Source organism: Aethalodelphis obliquidens, unplaced genomic scaffold (assembly GCF_003676395.1).
Source record: "Aethalodelphis obliquidens isolate GAN/ISIS:26980383/991018 unplaced genomic scaffold, ASM367639v1 scaffold38, whole genome shotgun sequence".
Classification (NCBI taxonomy): Eukaryota; Metazoa; Chordata; class Mammalia; order Artiodactyla; family Delphinidae; genus Aethalodelphis; species Aethalodelphis obliquidens.
The window spans coordinates 19,160,866-19,177,632 of record NW_020837982.1 but is presented as its reverse complement, the minus strand read 5'-3'; the positions used below and the strand labels follow the sequence as shown (position 1 = coordinate 19,177,632).

The following is a 16,767-nucleotide window of genomic DNA, read 5'->3' as shown; positions in this document are numbered from 1 at the left end:
GAGCGAGAGTGGCCCCTCGGTGACCTCGGCGGTCGAAGCTCTCGAAGCGCAGGAGGCCTAGCGGCGGCTAGTCCGGAAGTGGGCCCTCAGCTCCTCCTGTCTGGGCCCGCGTTTCCCAGGCGGCCTCGGGGTGGGCTTCCGGAGCGCAGTGTATTGTGGACCTTATAGTCCCGCGGGGCCCGATCCCCAGCCGGCGCGCCGTCCGGGGCGGCGGCCGGACTACAACTCCCTCCCGCCCGCGCGGTGTCGCGAGGCCGCCCGGCGTGAGGCGTTCGCGAGCGGGGAGTCTCCAAGATGGCCGCGTGGGGAAGGAGGCGTCTTGGCCCGGGCGGCGGCGGCGGCGCCCGAGAGAGGTGAGGCGCGGGCTGCTCTCTGCGGGTGGCTCGGGGCTGGAAGCCGGCGGGGCTCCTCAGGCTGCAGCGCCGTCCCCGCCTCCACCCCGCGGCTCGCCCCGGTCCGCCGCTGGGCGCGCGGGGTCCCGGTCCTGGCCGACGCGGCCTCCGCGGAGGGCTCAGGAAGGGGCGACGGCGGGCTGGGCACGGCCGGGCCGCGGCGGGACCCGCCTGAATGCCGCGGGCCGAGCGGCGCCGGAGACCCCGGCCGCCTGGTCGCGCGCGTGGTCCTCTCAGCCGTAGCGAGGAGTGGCTCCTGGGACGGAGGAGGCAGGGGACGCCTTCCCATCGCGGGCCGATGCGGGGCGGGCGGGGTGGTTCGCACGGTCACCGAGGGGCCTCAGCCTTCCGCGCTGTGACTTCGGGCGGGGAGCCGGCCGCTTCCCCCGGGGGTGATCCTTGGGACTTTGGAGGCGTCTCCGCCAGCGCCCCTGCCGTGGAAATCCTTTGCAGCGACCTTTCCTAACGAACGGTGCGTGAGTAGGGCAGGGAGCCGGGAGCTTGTTTCTAACAAGGTAGATCTCGATTTGAAAGACTCATTTCTAGAAGATAAGATTGGAGTCGTCGTTTTCGTGTTCCGTGTTGAATTTACAGTTTTTGCTTCTGAGGAACAGTTTCAGCTAGTAGAAGAAGCCACTAGAACCTGTTCAGGCCCCAGAAGTTTGGGAAAGGATGTGTATTCGTGGAGTCATCCGGTTTGCACTGTCCTGACCATTCTGTTACGAGTGGGCTGGTGCGGTAGGTATAGGTCAGCAGGATCTCCGGGTTTGCTTTTGGGTTTTTTTGGTGAGGATTGTTGGACAGAAAAATTCTCTTTCTTTTCTCTTCCCCCTTTCTCCCCTCCCGCCCCGCTCTCTTTTTCTCTCGACTATTCTGCGTTATTCTCTCTCTTCGACTGCATCACATACTCATTGTGGTCGCCTTCCTGTTTGGTTAGCTGTGCTGATAGACCCCTCCAGCTTGCATTTTATTCTCGAGCTCGGAGTTATCCAGCCTTGTCCCTGCCGCACCTCCTCTTGGAGAAGCAGCAGTGAATGGCCAGCAAGTATTCTTGTTTTTCCACCTCCCACCTGGTTATTTCTTAGATCAGACCATACAAAGTTAAAGAAGAGAACTCGATGGTTTCCAGATGGCCTGAAAAACTAGCAAACATTTTCAATATCTTTAATGCAAACATTAATCCTTTAGTAATAGGAAATAACTGGTTTAGAAGACTCAGTTGCAGAGAGAGAAGCATTCCTCCTTACTGGATAAAAACAGCAGAAGGGGCCAAATGAAGACGCCCCAGACACCATACAGGGGCCGTGCCAGCAAAAGTTACAATTTTACTGATCTAAGAAATTGGATATTGGGTTTTTTTCCTCTTTGGTTTAAGACAAGTGTTAATTCGAAACTGAGTTTGCAAACCAGGATCCCAAAGGCTGAAACTAGTCCTTGACTGTGATCCTTAGTTTTTAAGAGAATTTAAGTTAGTTGCCAGTGGTTATAAATGGAAATAGTTCACATAAAACTCCTCTGGAAAAGCTGCGTGGTGGCTCTTTTTGGTCAGGGCGGGTGCTCATCATTCCTCACCTGCCAGCTTGACTCATTGCAGTTACCTGCCTGGTCTCCTTAGGTGTTCAGGTTGCACCCTTTGGCCTGAACGGCAGGCTCTGCTTGCACATGCATATGTCGTGTGTCAGCCAGGAATGGGGCGTCTGGTTTTGTGGTTTGGGGGGCACCATCTGTCATCCTTCCAGATAACCGGGAGTGGCTGGGGCTACCCCTTTGTTTGCCTCTGCCGTGAGGCCCTAGCTGGGCTCTTTTGGAGGAGTGTTTGCCTGGGCTGTTTCCCAGAGATCCTCCACGCTGAGTAGGGGATGGAAACCTAGCCTGGGCACACCTCCATTCCTGCTCAGTGGGTGGGAAGACTTCCGGGTGGGGCAGGCTGGATTAATTGATTGCCCACACCATAGATTGAGGCCCAAGCATACCTAGTGGTTCCTGTGACCGAAGTAGGCTGATTATGGTGTTCTGAAATGACTTTGTTCCATGGCATGTTTGTGCTGACTCAGATTTCAGCTCCACGCTGTAAGACCACTTTCCCGAGTTGCTGCACACACTTGGTTGCAATCTGCTTTATGCTGACACCCAAGGAAACGTCGTCTAATTTGGGGCATTGGCTGGAGCAGAGCAACGCTCTGGGCAGACTTTCCAGATTTCCCTGTGGCTGCAAACTCTGAAGCCTGCATTGTATTTGAAGGCCCTGCTTGGTGCCAGACCTTCGGCAGGAGTTACTGTTGTCAGCTGTGTGTTAATGATGGTCCAGTTTAGAATACATAGTGTGTGAATTCTTGCTTTACCTGGTTCTTGAGTCTAGAGCTGTGTTAATTCAGTGTCCACTAGTCACTTGCAGCAATTAAATTTAAATTAATTAAAATTAAATAAAGTGAAAAATTCAGCTCCTCAGTCACACTATTTACATTTCAAGTGCTTGGTAGCAACACATGGCTCGTGGCTAATATATTGCACAGCGCAGATAGAGAACAGAAAGGTCAGCGCTGGTCTAGACCAAAATAGGAGAGGGGTGGAAATAGCAAAATGAGAGCTGCTTGCACGCTGAGTTTTCTCTTCAGTCCACTAGATCTAGGGAACCCACAGTGTTTGTAATGAAGAACATCAGACCCTGAGCTGTAACCTGAATTCTTGTCCAAAACTCCGCACACTGGCAGCAAGCACAGCAAACAGATTGCCACTTGTCCTGTCGGCCTCTTTGAGACAAACTTGCCCGTCTGGGAAGGCGCGGTGCAGGTATCTGTGTGTTCTGCCGCTTGGTGCCAACCTGGGCCAGCTCACAGAGTCGCCGCTCTGTCCCATGTGGGCTGCCTGTCCTCCTCCTGAAGGGCCCCCGAGTGTCCCTAGTTCTCTGTGACTGTTGAATGTGAGTGCAGCCTGTGAGGATGCATGGGATCTGATTCTGATCACGATGTGAGGCAGCAGCACTGTTTAAAGGCCTGGAGCGTTCAGAGGGCCGGGCTCTGGCTTTAGGGTGAAACCACTTTTTGTGGCCTTTCCCCTCCCCGGCTTATGCGGGTGTCTGCTCCAGCATCTCTAGGCAGCCAGTTCTGTGGGGTTACTTCCACATCTTCTGTGCTACGCTTTATTCCCGGGGACTGGGCCGTCCTCTTTGACAGCTTTGCTGTAATCTTTGAATTGGATGGATGTGGTTCTGGCTGGCTGGTGGAGGGTTTAGTTCCCAGAACAGGTGGACCACGAGCCACGTGGGCAGGTGGCTGACATTCCCAGGGCGATGTTCCCCTCATTCTGACCTGGTCGTTTCCTTTAGAGCTGAGGGCCTCCAGGGGATTTGGATGTTTTTCTCTTGAGTTTCTTTCCTCCTGGTCTGTATGAGTCGTGCCAGTGCAGCATCTGCACCCAGGTCCGCGGGTGTGCAGGCCTGAGGGTGTGGGTCCCGCTCAGCTGGCTGCCAGAAGGTTCTGATCCTGGAAGTTGGATGTTGTGGGTTAGGGTCTGCTGGGGTTCGTCCTCTGGCGTGAATCTCCATTTTCCTTGATTCGTTCAAGCCGTCGGGGTTCCAATGGCAGTAACTCGTGCCTCTGTAGTTCAGTCCTTCAGGCCTGACTTTCTGAAGGAGGGAGGGTGGTCTTGTGTCCTGAACCGGGCCTCTCTGCACTGCCTCCTGGGCAGTCTCGGCCATTCTGCTCAGGGCTGTCCGCTAGGGCAGCCATTGGTCACTTGCGGCTGTCAAGCATTGGAAATGTGGCTGGTGTGTCTGAGGAACTGAATTTTTTTTTTTTTTGGCTGTGTTGGGTCCTCGTTTCTGTGCGAGGACTTTCTCTAGTTGTGGCAAGCGAGGGCTACTCTTCGCGGTGCGGTGCGCGGGCCTCTCACTGTCGCAGCCTCTCTCGTTGCGGAGCACAAGCTCCAGACGCACAGGCTCAGTAGTTGTGGCTCACCAGCCTAGTTGCTCCGCGGCATGTGGGATCTTCCCGGACCAGGGCTTGAACCCGTGTCCCCTGCATTGGCAGGTGGACTCTCAACCACTGCGCCCCCAGGGAAGCCCAGGAACTGGATTTTCAATTTCACTCCATTTTACTTAAGTTTAAACAGTGCTCGGGCCTTGCGCTGGGTGGCGCCTTGCAGCTGTCACCTTGTGTGCGTGCCCGGCCCAGCCCATCTCACCCCGTCTGCACTCTGCGAGCTGGGGCCTTTGCATCGTTTGACACGACGGAAGCTGGCTCAGAGCAGCAAGGGGGTTTGTCCTTGGACACAAAGCCAGTGAGTGACTGAGAGGAACTCTTGGTGCGCCGTGGTCTTGTCCCCAAAGCAGAGCTGCCCGGTCCCTGGAGCACCACGGGGAGCCTGTTCCCTGGCACGTGGCTTCCTCTGAAACAATGAGAACGTCAGGTGCCAGTTTGGAAACGTCCTCAGTATTTGGAGCTACAAGCCTGTGCCTTTCAGTCCTAACTGGCCTTTGAATCCACAGCATAGGAGTTAACTGCTTTCCTTGGCTCCCAAGGAAGTGATTTGGGGTTTGCCAGAAGTGGGTTTCCCTAGACCAGGGATGCAGGGGTGGCACCAGGCAGCAGGTCACAGCTGATCACGTGACCCTGTGCTTATTGGGTGGAAAGCAACCTGATGCATGGACCGAGTTTACTTTTCAGCCACAGGTGCTCTTAATTACTGTTAATTGTTTTTCGTCTCCTGTCAGTCCTTTCAAACGTACTTCCTCTAAGTCTGTTGGGAACCTGTCACATTCAGGCCCAGGGTGGGGTGGGGCAGAGCAGACTGCGATGAAAACAGTCACTGCCCTCAAGGAGCTTGGCATCACCTCCTCCTCTGTTTGAGCTGAGACTGTGAGCCCAGGGCCGCTCCAGGAAGGGGCCTTAAGGCAGGTGTTTGGGTCGGTTCTTCTGGTTCCAGCATGACCAGAAAAGGTGGTGGGTTGCAGGGCCAGTGCCCACTGGAGCAGGAGGGGGGCCCCCTCTCCTCGGCTGGGAGGGCCTGCCCTGTCTGGTCTCTTCCACCCCAAGGGATACAGAGCTATTGGACAGGATTTTTCTTTTTATGAAAAAATTTATAATTAATTTTCCCATTACAAAAGAAACACGTTTATTTTTTCCTTTTGAAAAATACAGAAAACTAAAATTTAAAAGTTACCTGTTGGGCCACCATCCAGAGAAACCATTATTGGCCTTTTTTTATGCAGAGCATCTTTGATGCTTCCCACCAGATACTTTGTCTTGGAATTTTAAAAATTATATGTTAAATCCATCAAAAGTATGTCTTTACCATATGAAAAGTTATAAACTTGCTACCATATGTACGACCTTGGGAACACGAGGCTAAATGAAGGAATCAGCTCCAAAGCCCACGTGCCACGTGATGTGTTCCTGCAGAACGCCCAGAAGAGGCAGAGCCGCAGTCAGGAAGTAGGTTGGTGATCGCCATGGACGGAGGTCAGGGGAGAATGGGGAGTGACGGCTTCCTTTTTGAGGTGAGGAAGATGTTCTAAAATGGATCGTGGTGTTGGTTGCACAACTCAGTGAGAAGTGTCGAGCCAGTGACTTGTGCAGTTTAAATGGGTGAATCTATCACAATTAAGCTGTCATTTAGGAAGCACAAGTCAAAACTACCCTGAGATGCCACCTCATACCACTAGGATAGCTACTATGGAAAAAACAAAAGTGTTGGCCAGGATATGGAGAAAAGGGAACCCTTGTGCAGTGTTGGTGGGAATGTACATTAGTACAGCCACTGTGGGAAAGTGTGGAGGTTCCTCAAAAAATTAAAAATAGAACTACCACATGATCCAGCAATCCCACTTCTAGGTATGTATCCAAAATAATTAAAAGCATGGACTAAAACAGATATTTTTACACCCGTGTTCACAGCAGCATCGTTCACAATAGCTAGAAGGTGGAAGCAACCTACCGACGGATGGATGGATAACGAAATGTGGTCTATACACACAGGGAATATTACTCAGCGTTAAAAAGGAAGGAAATTGACACTTGCTACAACGTGGATGAACCCTGAGGACATTATGCTAAGTGAAAGAAGCCAGCCACAAAAAAAAGATACTGTGTGACTCCACTTACATGAGGTCCCTCCCTGAGCAGCCAAATTCATAGAGACAGAGTGTAGAAGGGGGGGGTCGGTGGGAGTTGTGGTTTAATGGGGACAGAGTTTTAGTTTGTAAGACAAAAAAGTTCTGGAGATTGGTTGCCCAACAGTGTCTAAGTGTACTTAACCTTACTGAACTGGACACATAACACAAAATTTACAGATAGTAAATTTTGTGTTATGTGTATTTTACCATAATTTAGAAAACAATTAATAAACCAAGTGCTAGCATCTCCCTGGCCCACACCTCCCTCCCGAGCGCAGGCAGCAGCCACCTTCCTCCTGAGTCCTCCATCGTCTCCGTGACAGCACGTGCTTGGTTCTGCATGCTCCTGAGCCGTGTGCGTGTGTGTGTGTGTGTGTGTGTGAGTGTGAGTGTGAGAGGGAGAGAGAGGGAGGCGCTCACGGGTGTGGTGCGCCCACTCCCCCCAGGGTCGGGAGGGGCTGGGTGGCTGTGCCTCCACGGCTTTCCCTCCCTTCGCTGAGTCACGCTCTCTTTCTCTCTGCTCTCGAGTCTTCTGCTCTCACCAGGAGTGCTGCTTTGAACATTCTTGTGCGCCCCTGACTTTTGGAGCTGTCTCCCGACTTTGTGGGTCCCATGTCTGAGGCTCCTGTAATCCCAGGTTCCTTCAAGACTGGCTTCGAGATGGCGTGGGATCCCCTGGGCCAGATTCTGTGCTGGCAAAATGAGGTTTGTTCTGTGGGCTCTTCGTGGTGGCTGCCACGTTCCCCAGGATTCCTTTGAGGACTGTCTCCTGGGTGCTGCTGGAACCGATTCTGACGAGGAGAGGAGGAGACTGACCCCAGCTGGAGGCAGGTTCACAAGCCCCCAGGGGGAGCCCATGACGCTGACCCGAGGCAGCGCCTGCAGCAGCCCCTGTGGCCCGGCAGGCTGTGCTCTTCTGTGCAGGCCAGTTCCGTACTGTAAGCTCCATGGAACCTGCCAAATTCAAAGAGTTCTAAAGTCATTTGGTAAGAAGGGGCCCCTTTTCTTTCTGGAGCCCCTCCGTTCCCCGCCTCAGAGACAGTCGTAACTCTTGGGTCTTTGTATATCAGCCCAGAGACATCTGTGCATCTAAAAGCAAACGTACACTTTCTCAGAAAGGCACTGAAGATCGCAGGCTGCAAACACTGGTCTGTACTTGACTTTTTCACTTTAAAGACCTCTTTCCATTATCGATGCGCTCTCAGTTTTTTCAACGGGAACCCTTTTTACTATGCTCTCTTGCTGGTCACTTCACACCTGCAACAAAATGCAAAAATATAGTCGCTTAGGAAGCCCAGGACTCAAAGGATCCCAACTGGCTATTAGTTGTTGGGTTTTTTCCATCTGCTTTTGTGTACAGGGTTCAAGTTGGGGGTTGGCTGGTGGTGCTCTGAGATGGTTCACGGCAAACTTCTGACTGGGTTCTTTCCTTAATTGGGTTACTTTTGACCCAGAAACAAAGCAGGCCGCATGCAGGGGGCGCTGGGGTAGCCGGGCAGAGGCGGCCATGGCTCACTCTCGAGTCCTCAGCCACCTGGCTTGAGAAGCAACAGTCCCTGTCAACTGCAGGACTGAATCTGGTGGTCCAGGCAGCCTTTGAAACTACATTTGCAGGGCAGAGGGTTCCCCGGCCCCCCCAAGCAGGTGGGGCTGTGGGTGCTGACCGCAGGGTGGGTCCTCTGACAGAGGGGGCGCCTGCTGGTGGGTCTGGGTCTGTTTTGGACCCTGTGCTGCTTCCCTTCCCTGCACACTGTGTGGAGTCCTGGAAACCTGCTGCTGTATGTGTCACGGTCCATCCTTTCCTGAGCAGGTAAAGCAGGTTTGGCTTCTAGAGCAGAACTGGTGGTGAGCCCAGGGCGGTGTGCCCGCTGGGCTGGCTGGCTCCTGAGCCTGCTGTGTCGGAAGGCGCCGGGGAGGGTTCTCCGCGCTGTGGAAGGCTGGTCACTGGTTGGCGGTGACGGACAGGAGTGGGGTGACCGGCCCAGCATAAGACTGGGGCTCCAGGCGGCTTTGGTGGGTGAGCACGCCATCCACACGCCCTCAGCTGCGCAGTCCCGACTGCCCGTGTCCACTGGTAGTTGCTCCCGTGCCATCAGGGCTGAGCCAGCAGCCTGGAGGGACTTGGGGGCACAGCCACCAACCTGTGGAGATGGGCTCGCCCAGCACGCTGTGGGAGGAAGCAGGAGCCCGCCCCAGGGGTGGGCGGCAGAGGCGAGGGTGGGGCAGACGGGAAAGGAAGGCCTGGGTGAGCGCCAGGTGAGGGTGGGGTCTGCCCACTGACGTGTCCCCGAGATGCTGGGGCTTCAACTGGTGCTTCCTTGTTGGGCCTGTTTTGTCACTGCACTCAGGTAGGTTAGGGTTTGGGCAAGAATGTTCTCTAATCCCGGCCTTGACACCCGCGCCTCGCTCTGAGCGTTCCAGAGGGACTGTGTGGCCGGAAAGCTCACCTTGGACGCCGACAGGGAGGCATCGTCCCCTGGCCTCACTCTGACGGTCAGCGGGGCGGCACAGACCCTCCATTTTCCCGTGCTTCTCTCCCTGGGCCTGTCTTGGCTGATGAACTTGCCAGAGCTGCTCCTGCCGGGAGTGAGGCCCTGCCTCTTAGGTTTGCTTGTCTGCTAAGGTGCCTTGTAAGGTGCTGGATCCCACCTGGGAGCCTGTCTCCATTCTGAGTTAAAACCAAATGGGGAGGGGGACTTCCTTGGCGGTGCAGTGGCTAAGACTCCATGCTTCTGATGCAGGGGGCACGGGTTCAGTCCCTGGTTGGGGCAGCACGGCTCCCCCAAAAATCCCCCTGGGAGCACAAAAGGGCGGGCACCAGTGGCCGGCTCTCCCTCGCCTGTCTTTCCTCCCAGGAGTTTACCCAACAGTCCGGTCTCCACTGCCTTGAACGCGTAACAGCTTTCCTCTTTGAAGGAAATGCTGACCCTGGAGGTTCTGGGGTGACCTCGTTCCACAAGCCTTCCCTGGTACCTACGCGTGCGGCCCCTTGTGCAGCCGCTGACCAGGCAGCTCCGAGCCCCGCTCCCAGCGGCCGCCTGGTGTGCTCAGGGCAGGCGCCTCTCCTCTGGGGACGGCATCTCTGCAGAGCAGCAGCCTCTAACCAGCTCTTCTTTCTCCCCACCCCTTCCTCCTAAGGGTGAGCCTGTCGGCCACAGACTGTTACATTGTGCATGAGATCTACAACGGGGAGAACGCCCAAGACCAGTTTGAGTATGAGCTGGAGCAGGCCCTGGAAGCCCAGTACAAGTACATCGTGATCGAGCCCACACGCATCGGTGACGAGACAGCCCGCTGGATCACTGTGGGCAACTGCCTACACAAGACCACCGTGCTGGCGGGCACCGCCTGCCTCTTCACCCCGCTGGCGCTGCCCCTGGAGTACTCCCACTACATCTCCCTGCCTGCGGGCGTGCTGAGCCTGGCGTGCTGCACCCTCTACGGCATCTCCTGGCAGTTCGACCCCTGCTGTAAGTACCAGGTGGAGTACGACGCCTACAAACTGTCCCGACTGCCCCTGCACACACTCACCTCCTCCACCCCGGTGGTGCTGGTCCGGAAGGACGACTTGCACAGAAAGAGACTGCACAACACGATAGCACTGGCGGCGCTGGTGTACTGTGTAAGGAAGATTTACGAGCTCTGCGCCGTATGATCGGGGCAGCGTAGGGGGAGCAGGCAGCCCGGCCCACGAGGTGGCAGAAGGAGCCCGGGAAGGCGTCTGGCTGCACGCCGGTTATTTTAAAGAAATAACAGATCACAAGTGTACCAGGGGTTTTTTCAGCTCATCACACTAAGATGTGGATTCCCGTAACCCACGGGGGCCTGAGGTTGTGGAAGGCCGACCAGGCAGCAGGATGTGATGGAAGCAACGCTACTGAGGGGATGTGAACGCGCTTGGGGGGTCGTTAAGTATGTTGTTTAACTGTACCATCCAGAGCCAACCAGAAGCTATTGACCATTAAAATTATAAGAATTTCAACTCCAGGTGTCTGCTCTCTCCGTGACGGTCCTGGTGGGAGCATGCAGGTGGCAGGAGGGGCACCACCTGTAGTGCGAACAGGCCTCTGGACAGGCAGGCCCAGCCCCTCCCAGAGCAGCCTCATGCCTTGGTCCAAGGCAGCGCAGCTCAGTGCTGCTCAGGGGTGTGGCAGGACAGGTAGGTGGCGAGGCCTGGCAGTCACTGGGTCTCCATTGGGCTCACCTGGAGAGCTGGGGCCTGGGACCTCTTGTCCAGATTCTGATTTAGGAGAACACAAACTAACATCTGTATTTTTTTTAAAGCACTGAAGCTGTCCTGAGTTCAACCTGCTGCCCCGCTCGTGTTCCACAGAAAAGGGGGCCATGCCGGCCCGAGACTCTGCTCGGTCATCCCTAAGGGGCACTTTTCTAAGCGGCAACCAGACTGATGTTCACGTGGTTTTAAAGGATCCCTCAGGAAGATCAGACACCAGAGAGTAACAAGGGGTGCTGGGAAGGTGTCAAAAGGGTGTATGGGGGTGATGGGGCCATCTGTTCACAGGAGGAGAGCCAGAGATTTTAGAAGAGTGAGAAACGCTGACTTAATTCCAAGGGCCTGGAAATGCTGGTCCCTCAGTTGGGTGCTGGGTGGCAAATGGTCTGGAACACGGGTAAACTGGCAGTGATCCTAAACAGACCTATCTTGACCGTGCAGTGCCCACAACCCTCCTGAGCCTGCTGGGTGGGACTGGGAGGTGTTTCTGTAATAGGCCAGATTTGGAAAGGGAGCCTGTGATCTGCCTGCAGATCAGATTCATGGGTAAGGCAGCTGGAGACGGACCAGCTGTGGCCACCTTGGGGCAGCTGAGCAGAAGCTGTCACCAGAAACAAGCCAGGTGCAGATAGGCGGCTCCAGCACACGGAACAATGGGACACGTCGAGAAGCCAGCCACATGCTGACTGTTGGCCGCGCTGAGCAAGATGCTGGGGGACCCCGTGAACGGCGTGAAGGCGGCAGCAGCCTTCTCCCCAAGCCCCCAGCGCTAGGTGAGTCAAATACAAGAACTGGGTCAGATGACAGGAAGTCTTCTGATCTCAAGACCCGAATTCAAAGGAGGCGTGGTTCTGCCTGCCCTCAGGGATCACAGCTCCACAGCTCAACCCTTTACTTCGTGTCCTAGAGTTTAGATCCAGCTGCATTTTACCCCTCCCCCCGGAGGAAGCCTGTCCTCCTCCAGCAGGACAGGCTGGGGGTCTGCGAGAGAGGCATGACTCCCTCCCCACCCCCGCCATGAGGCAAGAATCCAGTACAGTCCACGCAAACACACCTGTCCCGGTGGAGCAGCGGTGCTGCCGCGCCACCTGCCCGGACAGGCACTAGCAATGCTTGGGTTTCTGCTCCTTCCTGGCCCGGGAGGCCATGAGGCTGAAGAAGAGCCTGGGAGCCAGAGTGCGCAGGTAAACAGCCAGGGAAGGCGCCACATCGGCCAGGACCACATCCTTCTTTTTCTTCCCCACGGCAGCCAGCACGTCTCGGGCCACCTGCGAGGGGCTTCGGCCCTGGGCCGTGGTCTTGTCCATCACTGAAATGAAACGAGAGACTCACTGAGCTCGGGTTCATGCCGAGTGAGGTCAGTCTTCAGTATATACGACCAACACCCACACGTCAAGTGGTTTAGTTTTAAACTTATTTTCTGAAAGAAAATGAAAACGACCACAGAATCATCAGGTAGCTTTGCATAGAAGAAAAGCGACACCAGGGCCTAACCTCCGTACTTGGACCCGTCGGCCGTGACGGCGTTGAGGGAGAGGTTGGTGTGGATGTATCCGGGGCTGACGACGGTCACCTCGATGTCATGCTGCTCCACCTCGGCCCGCAGACAGTCGAAGAAGGCCTGGGTCGCGTGTTTGGAGGCCGCATCTGCAAAGGTCGGTGGCCAGAGAGGCAGGTGAGTGAGGGGCGGGGACGCATTCGTTCCCTGAGTCAGAGGCGCCCAGCCTGGGCCCTGGACAGGCGCAGGGGTGTCAGGTCTCCTGCCCTCGTGTGGTTCAGGGAAAACACTGTACACGATACACTGACCTACAGGTGCGCTCACACACAACATGACACAGCGCACATGGTCAAACGTGAACCACTGGGGATGTATAGGAAGGGTGCATAGGGTGTTCTTTGTACTGTTCCTGCAAGGTTTAAGTGTGAAATTAATCTAAATTAAAAGTTTAAAAAAAAAAACACTTAATGCCTACTGGGTAAAATATTCAAATAGTTCAGGAGGAAATAAAGTAACCAAGTGAAAGTCCTCCTCCTGCCTTCCAGTACGGTTCCCCAGAGGGAGCCAGGCTGCCGGTTTCTCAGCATTCATTTCTCACATCAACCAGGTACCTACACGGGGTGCGACACAGAAGTCATATTTGTGCGGACACGGCCTCACGCTGTGCCTGTTTCCGTGTCATTCCTGCACGTAGCTCTCTCCAGCGGGGGACAGACGGGGCAGCTGCCATGCCCCTCGTGGTCACAGGCCACACTGCAACAGTGCGTCCAGGGAGGCTCCCTGCACGTGCAGGAGCGTGTGTACAAACCCACATCTGCCCTTCTCACGTCTTTTGCCTGACAGCTTCCACAGGATGGCCTTTCATCTGGAAGAGCTGTCTGGGCCCCCTCCGCTCCCCAGCAACAGCCTCTCTGCACAGCGTTAGGTGCTCTGAGGGGACAGCGGAACCCTCCGATGGCACTCCTGGGAAACAGCATCTCCACTGACGGTTTCCGGATTTGGAGCCCACACGTTCGAGCCTGAGGAAAGCGCATCCATCAGCCACGTAACTGTAGGTCCTGTGAGCAGCCCAGCAGCGTCCAGACTCTGCAGAGCCTCTGGAGGGCGGCCTGGCCGAACGAACGCTCTGCGGGCGGGTGGCTCGAGACACGCTCCCACCAGCCGTGATTCCAGAGGCACGGCCCAGGCCGAGGCCCGAGAGGACCCCCGGTCTCCACGCCTCTCGGGCTGCATGTAGGTCCTCGGCCAGGCTGTGCTAACCTAAAGGCCGTGACTGTGGTCCCCAGGGCCCCACGTGCTCTACACACATCCTGGATCCTCCCACTCGGCCTCACAACAGCCCCGAGAGGTACCCGAAGCCACCCCCACTTCACGAGTGGGGAGACTGCTGCCCGCTGGGTTGGCCGACATGCCCAGGAGGCACGGCCTCGTCCGGCCTGGTGGTTATAAAGCACCCAGAACAACCAAGTGTGACCTACACAGTCACAGCCAAGGGGAGGACAAACCTCAGTGGGACTAAATCCAAGTGAAGTGTGGAAATAATTCAGTACAAGAACACTTTACAAAGAACTCCTTTACCCTGTATACCCTTTTCCCTATTATTGCCTCGTCTGCTCTGTCACATGTGATGCCTGCATATCTATTCCTCAGGAGGCTGTCCTGTGCCAGCGAAGTGAAACAGAGAACTGGCACAGGGATAACCGCCCCAGAAACAAGCACGATACGGCGGGTGTCTCACGTTGTCTTGAGCACAGCCGCGGAGGGGGCAGTGCGGGCTCAGACGAGTCCCACGGCTGACCCAGACACACAGCCAGCACCAGGAGGACCAGGAGGATGGCTGCGCTGCGTTCGGGCTGACAGGTGGTTCCCAGTCGTCCAGCTGGGTGTGCGTGGCCGTCCTTTCACGGTGTGGAGGCAGCTTCACCCCTCCCCTCCCTTCCCGTGGCTACGTTGAGCATCTGGAGAGGGGGAGACTGTTACAGCTGAGTGTTTCCTTGCAGACGGTGGAGCAAAGAATGCAGTTCCCAGGACAGTTTGTGAAATCACCTTTCAAATCCTTTAACAAAAGTAGAATCTGCTTGCTGGTGCTCGTGATGGCGCAGTCTCAACATTCTGTCGTAGCCACTCACGCAGGGAGGTGAGAGTTGGGACGGAAGTCAAGCTGGCAGCGTTAATTTTTTGGTCCTATGTCCACTTTTTGGAACTAATCTTACTGAAACCCTCCCATGAGAGCCCAGAGATAAAAATGCTGAAGGATGCTGTACACAGCACATCACTGCTACTGGTCACCGACTGAAGGGACGCAAATCCTCACGTGTCACGAAAACTACTAAGGAAATTACGCCACATCCATTCGATTAACGACTGTATATCCACTTAAAGGAACTAGGTAAATCCACACGTGCTGATGCAGAAAGACACTGTCAAATGGAATGAGCGAACCACAAAGCTACATGTAACGTGCCCCAGTTTTGCACATTTGATCCCATGTAGAAGAATTCTGGAGGCACATGCGGTAAAGTGGCGGTGGGGCAGCACCTGGGGGCCGACACTCGGGGGGCACAGCATGGGGGCCACAGGTGGCACGAGGAGCAGAGCTGGGGCTGAGCCCAGGCCTCTGCTCAGGAGCACACGCTGATGACGTCCCTGCACGTTCCGTGCTGAGTGTTTCTCTAACGTCTGAATTCTGGACAGTGAACGTGTTGTTTTTATAACAGGGAGAAAACAGTAAAGGGAACGTGGGAAGGAGAAGGAAGTACTCACACGCGGATCGGAAGGGAACGCTGATTTTGCCCTGGATACTGCTGATGGCGACAACGTGGCCCTGGCGCCTTCTGATCATAGAGGGCAGGAGCGCTGTGGGGAGAGGGGAGAGGTCACTGCAACTCATGCTGAGAGCCTGGGTGGGGGGGGGGACTGTTTACTGGAACTCTTAGCCCCCTGCGCCCAGGAGGGGAGGGAAGGCCTCTCCCTAGAGTGAGAACCGTGGCTGGACGTCAGAACGCCCCACTCTGTAGGTGTGCAGACACAGTGGAAAGACGTGGAGCCAACACTGTGCAGATGAGGCTGTTGCTGAGGAAAACATCTCGATGTAAGACCATAAAGCAGTGGAAGAAAATGCAAATATAAGCCCAGAAAAGCCAACACCCAGGCTGTAAGGACACCACTGACTCCAGGGTCAAAGGGATGGGACAGGCCAGGTCTAGGAAGAAGGAACCAAGGGAAATACAAAGAATGCCGACGTACCTGTGCTCATCTTCCTTTTCACCCAAGACCATTACCTTTCGTCAGAGCAACCGGACCAAAGTAGTTTGTCTCCATGACTCTCTTGTCCACGTCCAGGCTGGTGTCCACAATGGTGCCGCGGTAGCTGATCCCGGCGTTGTTGATGAGCACATCCACATAGCCAAAGCACTGCAGGATCTCTGCAGCGGCCCCCGCTATGGCCCCAGGGTCCGTGAGGTCAAAGGTCACCATGGAAGGCTTGTGAGTCTGCACCTGGGCAAGAAGAAGAGAAGCCAAACGTAGCTTCAGAGCGACGGGCGTGGGAGCCCCAGGCCCTGCTTCTCAGTGCTGGGAGGGCCTGGCTGTGAAGGGACAGGTCACAACACTCCTCCGAAGGATGTGACCTGGAGGAGCCTGCCAACCCTGCTCATACCTCACTTGGGCAGCCTTTCTCCTTAACTGACTGTAAATGCCATGGGGCAGGGGTCACGTATGATGGCAGCATGGCTCCCCTTGCCGCCCTGTGCCAGCCTGGCGCTGACCTGTCCTACGTCACAGAGCTGCTATCCTTCTCAGGCCAAATCAGTTTCACTCTTCAGTCACAAAACATTTTTTGTTTGTTTGTTTGCGGTACACGGGCCTCTCACTGCTGTGGCCTCTCCCGTTGCACAGCACAGGCTCCAGACACACAGGCTCCAGACACGCAGGCTCAGCGACCGTGGCTCACGGGCCCAGCGGCTCCGCGGCATGTGGGATCCTCCCGGACCGGGGCACGAACCCGCGTCCCCTGCATCGGCAGGCGGACTCCCAACCACTGAGCCACAAGGGAAGCCCCACAAAACATTTTTATATGCCCCTATATGCTCAACACTGGGGACATGGCAGAAAGCAAGACAGACGTGCTTCTGTCTTCCTAAAGCACGCAGTCTCGTGGGGGAGACAGACAAATTCTGTAATTGAAGAGAATGACTAGCCAAGCAGTCTAACTCAGGGGCTGTCGCAGAATCTAAGAAGATGAGGGAGGGGATGGAGTCAGAGGGAGCACGGAGACGGAAGTGCCTGGAGCCCTCCCTCTGCCTGGACAGCTGCACTGGCGGCAACTCTCTGGAGTGAAATGACGTCGTGACTCTGAAGTCTGTTTGAACGCTTGAAGCTTCCAGGGGAGTGCTCGGCTGGCAAAGTATAGACAATTTTGGCCAATTTCAACCATTAGCTCCATGGTGGCCGCACCCCTGTGGTGGGCAGCTGTGGGAAAGGCAACCCACATTTCTCTTGCAGCTTGAAGGAGCCAAGGTAGACAATAAGG

General features: G+C 55.5%; 2 protein-coding genes across 7 annotated transcripts in view; one reads left to right on the top strand and one right to left on the bottom strand.

The window, feature by feature from the left end:
* Positions 1 to 229: 229 nt before the first annotated feature.
* On the top strand, positions 230 to 10,486 carry TMEM11 (transmembrane protein 11). Of its 2 annotated transcripts, none has more exons than XM_027131329.1 (2): positions 230 to 353; positions 9,643 to 10,486. In XM_027131329.1, exons 1-2 carry the CDS (start codon positions 295 to 297, stop codon positions 10,157 to 10,159), a joined length of 576 nt encoding a protein of 191 aa, XP_026987130.1. In that variant the 5' UTR covers positions 230 to 294; the 3' UTR covers positions 10,160 to 10,486. The 2 variants fall into 2 exon arrangements, with proteins under 2 accessions (XP_026987130.1, XP_026987131.1); XM_027131330.1 differs by lacking the exon at positions 230 to 353 and adding an exon at positions 7,096 to 7,209.
* Positions 7,105 to 16,767, bottom strand: part of DHRS7B (dehydrogenase/reductase 7B) — a 37,196-nt gene continuing 27,533 nt past the window's right edge. The window contains exons 5-9 of one of the 5 annotated variants that reach the window (XM_027131327.1): positions 15,518 to 15,734; positions 15,000 to 15,092; positions 12,233 to 12,385; positions 11,793 to 12,047; positions 7,105 to 7,761 (exon numbers count right to left, since the gene is read on the bottom strand). In XM_027131327.1, coding sequence (XP_026987128.1) covers positions 11,842 to 12,047; positions 12,233 to 12,385; positions 15,000 to 15,092; positions 15,518 to 15,734 — 669 coding nt within the window. In that variant the 3' untranslated portion in view covers positions 7,105 to 7,761; positions 11,793 to 11,841. Of the gene's footprint in view, positions 7,762 to 11,262; positions 12,048 to 12,232; positions 12,386 to 13,794; positions 14,195 to 14,282; positions 15,093 to 15,517; positions 15,735 to 16,767 lie in introns of those variants that run through there. The other 4 variants (XM_027131326.1, XM_027131328.1, XM_027131325.1 and 1 more) reach the window with 4 other exon arrangements.